The sequence below is a fragment of the Xenopus laevis genome, chromosome 8L (assembly GCF_017654675.1).
Source record: "Xenopus laevis strain J_2021 chromosome 8L, Xenopus_laevis_v10.1, whole genome shotgun sequence".
In the NCBI taxonomy this organism is placed as follows: Eukaryota; Metazoa; Chordata; class Amphibia; order Anura; family Pipidae; genus Xenopus; species Xenopus laevis.
The window spans coordinates 81,440,253-81,444,509 of record NC_054385.1 but is presented as its reverse complement, the minus strand read 5'-3'; the positions used below and the strand labels follow the sequence as shown (position 1 = coordinate 81,444,509).

At 36.9% G+C, this 4,257-nt stretch overlaps 1 protein-coding gene across 1 annotated transcript in view; it reads right to left on the bottom strand.

Annotated features, from left to right (window-relative positions):
• Positions 1-239: 239 nt before the first annotated feature.
• ccnk.L (cyclin K L homeolog) overlaps positions 240-4,257 on the bottom strand; it is an 18,372-nt gene continuing 14,354 nt past the window's right edge. The window contains 1 exon segment of the mRNA NM_001095904.1: positions 240-1,212. Within this exon segment, the coding sequence (NP_001089373.1) occupies positions 587-1,212 (626 nt within the window). The 3' untranslated portion in view covers positions 240-586.

Sequence of the window (4,257 nt, the reverse complement as noted above, 5' to 3'; positions counted from 1 at the left end):
CCATACAATATGTTGGAAGGGATCTTGTTTTTAAGCATACCTTCTTAAAAGGGAGATATTCTAAAAACAAACATTTGCTACAAGCTTCATCCTAGGAAAATAAGGAACTTCATTTGAAATGACTCCCTATCAATTTACTCACTATCCTTCTCTCAGCAATCTCTAAATGCAGCTTGCACAATGCATATGGACATCACCACTGGTTTGGCACAGATGGCAGAGAGTAGGACATTGAAGAGTTACTTTATATTAGAAAAAAACTTTATTGATAAGATTTAGGAGTGTCCATACGATAAAGTTTATATTAAAATGAGTTTTTCATGGTCACTCCCCATTAACTTGTACAAATTCCAGTAAGCTAAAGATGTTAGGCTAACAGTTTCAAGAGATTAAACACTTGCTTGTAGTGGAAAGGAAAATATAGCAGCTACAGGTTCTTTTACTTTTGGGAAGCTACTTTAACTGGGTATCAACTAGCGCTTCTGATGATGCCCACAATGAGCAAAAAAATAAAAAAAAATAAACAGGACTTCAAATTCTCCCCCTACAATGAAAACCTTTGATATATGACGGCAAGAAAGCGTGGTTATCTCATCCAAGCAGCACGGCCCAGCCCTGCAACTGGTGGCATCCCAGGAGGTGGAATTGGAGGAGGTACAACAGGAGGCTGCCCACCCGGGGGCACAGCAGGAGGAGGATAGGAGGTTGGTGGCATTGCAATTCCTGGAGGGGGATGACTGGGAACTGCATGAGTGGGTGGCAGTCTAGGAGGTGGGAAATTAGGGTTGTATGTTGGAGGTGGTGGATAGACAGGTGTAGGAGGAGGAATGTTAGGAGGTGGGAATGAAGAAGGAGGTGGTGGCGGTGGTACAGTGGGTGGAGGATTAGGTGGAAAAACATGAGGATGATATGGCAAATGAGCAGGGGGCCCATAATTTGGAGGAAGACTTCCATAAGATGGCCCTTCAGTCTTCATCATGGACTGTAAACTCTGGTAACCCTCTCCAGACATGTATGAATTGGTTGTAGACATCCCCGTAATATAGCTAGCTGGTGGAGGAGGAGGTGGCCGATGAGGTATAGGTGGAGGCTGGTGAACAGGGCCAGGATGGGCTGGAGGAGGAATCTGGATCTTTGTATGTTCTGCTGGTTCTAAACCACCTGCAGGATCCCCTTCACTCACAGCAATACTTGGGACCAGAGGTTTTCTCTCTGCATGTAAAAAAAAAAAAAGGAATACATTTGTAGAATAGAAATCCCACTTCACATATTCAACACAATAGACATTTTGCCATTACAAAATCCTCAAATACAAAACACAGCAAATTCCACAAGCAAAATACTTTGGATAATCTGGGTTATTCCTGAGCATGAGCACGAGTGAGACGTCACGTATGTTTCTGTTAAAGAGATACGGACATCAGAAAATAACCTTTTTTTATTATCTATAATAACGTTGTCTTAGAATGCTATTCATAATTTTGCCATAAAAGTATTTGCCCGATGCTTTTACATTACCTTTCTTACTACCCTGTTCCTCTATGAGGGGGCTGCAATATTTGTGCAGCTGGAGTCTGTTAGCATTAGAAACTCTGACAGGTTTAGAAGGGACAGTCAGGTTTATGAACTTCAAATAATTACTTACAAAAGCAGCCCTATAGGTAACTTTTAATGTAGATTAATATTTTCAAAAGAAATTTTTTAGTGTCAGTATCACTTTAAACTTCCAATAGTTTGATAACAGTGAAACCTCAACCTTTTACATAGCCTGATTTAAGTTTTTCCACATTAAAATGTCTTTTTTTATGGTCCCCGCCAATTTATAATGCATTTCAGTAGGCTATTTTCTCTGATTTTACACCAAAACTTTGTCCAGCTGTTTGCAAAAAATGGCTTTATCCTCTGAATTATTAGTGAAGTTAAAGAGGTAAAAAATACTAACCAAATGCATATTTTGACATGGATCTGTGTGTATCTAGTCAAGTCCAATTAGTTTGCACCTAGCACAGTCATGCACTAATCATTTATTGCTTTAGCCTGTGCATGTTATAGAGAGATCTTGCACATTGCCCCTTCCCCCACAGGGTTACATTTAATGCTGCAATGCTTAGCCCTAGTTATTAACACAGTAAATATGGTATTTCAGAGTAAACCAGACTCCTGTGCTTACATCACGGACTTATTGGGCACTGAGGAATAATTTGCTTTAAAACATTTCCTCGATTTTACATTTTTCTGTTCTACAATTTTTTTTCCTGGTCCCCTGAAAAATGTAAAATGGGGGTTCTACTTTATCTCACAGCAAGTAAGCATATTTACAAATAGGATATAAAAACAAAACATCAAAATTAGAATTTTAAATAGGGATGTATTGAATCTGACAAATGCCAAATTCTGAACTGAACCAGAATGCTAATTAGCATAGTCAGATTTCAGAACATAACTTCCAAGAGATACTGACATCATAATATTTTTGTATGCTATTAAAAATTTTGCCATAAATGTATTTGGCAAATGTTTGAACATTACCTATCTGATCCCCTCAGTGTCCCTCTATAAGGGGGCTGCCATATTTGTGCAGCAGTAGTCCGCTAACATTGGAAACTCTGTCAGGTTGAGAAGGGACAGGGTTAGGTTTAGGATGTCATCATGAACTATAGGAAACTTTTAATGTGCCCCCCCTTCAAGTCACTGACTAACTCAGTCAGAGAGCTGAAAAGCAGGAAGCAGTGTTCTGGCTATTATATTAATAAAGAACAAGAAAAAAAGAACCTTGTCTGTGACTATATATATACACTTCTCCTTACTATCTCTATTTTTATATAAGATTTCTTAATTTGTGTTTATGACAGTTATGGTTACCCCTTAGAATGTAACCTTATCCACTGTGTACACTCAATTGAGACTGTTGTTGGTCTCAAACCCACAGGGCAGGGGAATACTTGATTGTAACCAGGTGTAACAATTGTGATGCTACACCATATTTTAATAAATGTTGATACAAGGAAACCAGCGTTTTTTTGTGTAAATATAAAGTGCTACGTGCAAGGATCACCAGGTTGTGTTAAAAATCAACTGATAGCCGACTTCTTAATTCATTTATTGAAATTTATCAGTTTTAAAAAGGAAATTAATTAGCCACCTTAATCAATTATTCACACTCTTAGCTTAAAAACATCATCATGAATTCATTTAAACCAACCTTATTCCATTGAATCTATGTACCAGTACTTGTAAAAAATTAATTCATTCAGGTAATTTATTAATTAATACTCCTGGATATTTTGTTTGCTCAATTAATTTGATTTAAAAAGATTTTTTTAATTTTATCCACTTAACTTGATTCCACTAAAGGGCTCAGTTTACAAAAGTGACTTGTGCAATTCATTAAATCTAATGAGTAATATCTATAAATAGTGACTTCAGCTTATTAATTATTATCCACTTAAATTGATTCTACTCGAGATCTAAAGTGCACAGTTTACAAAGTGACTTGTGCCTTTAAATTGATTATATATATATATATATATATATATATATATATATATATACATACACACATATACACACACACTGTATCCATCAATCAAGCAGCCCAGAGGGCTCAGAAAAGTGAAAAGTTGTATAGAGTGGTGGAGTTGCTCCCAAGATTCTAACTATATTGTTTTTCTAGTTCCTGGGAGCACCACAAAGCTGGAGAGACAGATGCTGCGGGCTCAAATTTACCTTTCCTAATTCTTATGAAAGAGGCTAATATAAACTTTAAAACCGCAAAGCCCGCAGCTCTTAGAAAAGAAATTAGATTGAGTAAGAGAGTCTGGAAGATTTTTTTTAATTTTTTTTTTCTTTTCATTAATAAACTGGCTATTATGTTAGACAGCCAGTCACTCCAGCCTTTATACATTACACTTCTGCTAACTAACTATATTAGAAACATTTTTTATTTTGCAGTCTGTTTTTTTGAGTTTGTGTTTCTCTGTTTGAGGAAAACTGTGAAAATAAACTCAAGAATGTTTATTAAAACCTTGAACAGGCGCAATACATTAAAAAAAATTTGGTAGAAGAAATACACGTGCACAGCCAGGCCCCTTGAAAAGTAGTTTCTCCACGTGCACAGACCTTTAGGAAGACGGCACTCGCCAAGGAAGCTACAAAAGAAATAGGTACCGGACAGGTGATACGAACAGGGTTGACGCCCCTTGTGTGTTTATTATGTCACTCAAAAAGTTGCCATAAAAACCTTGGCAAATAAAAAGC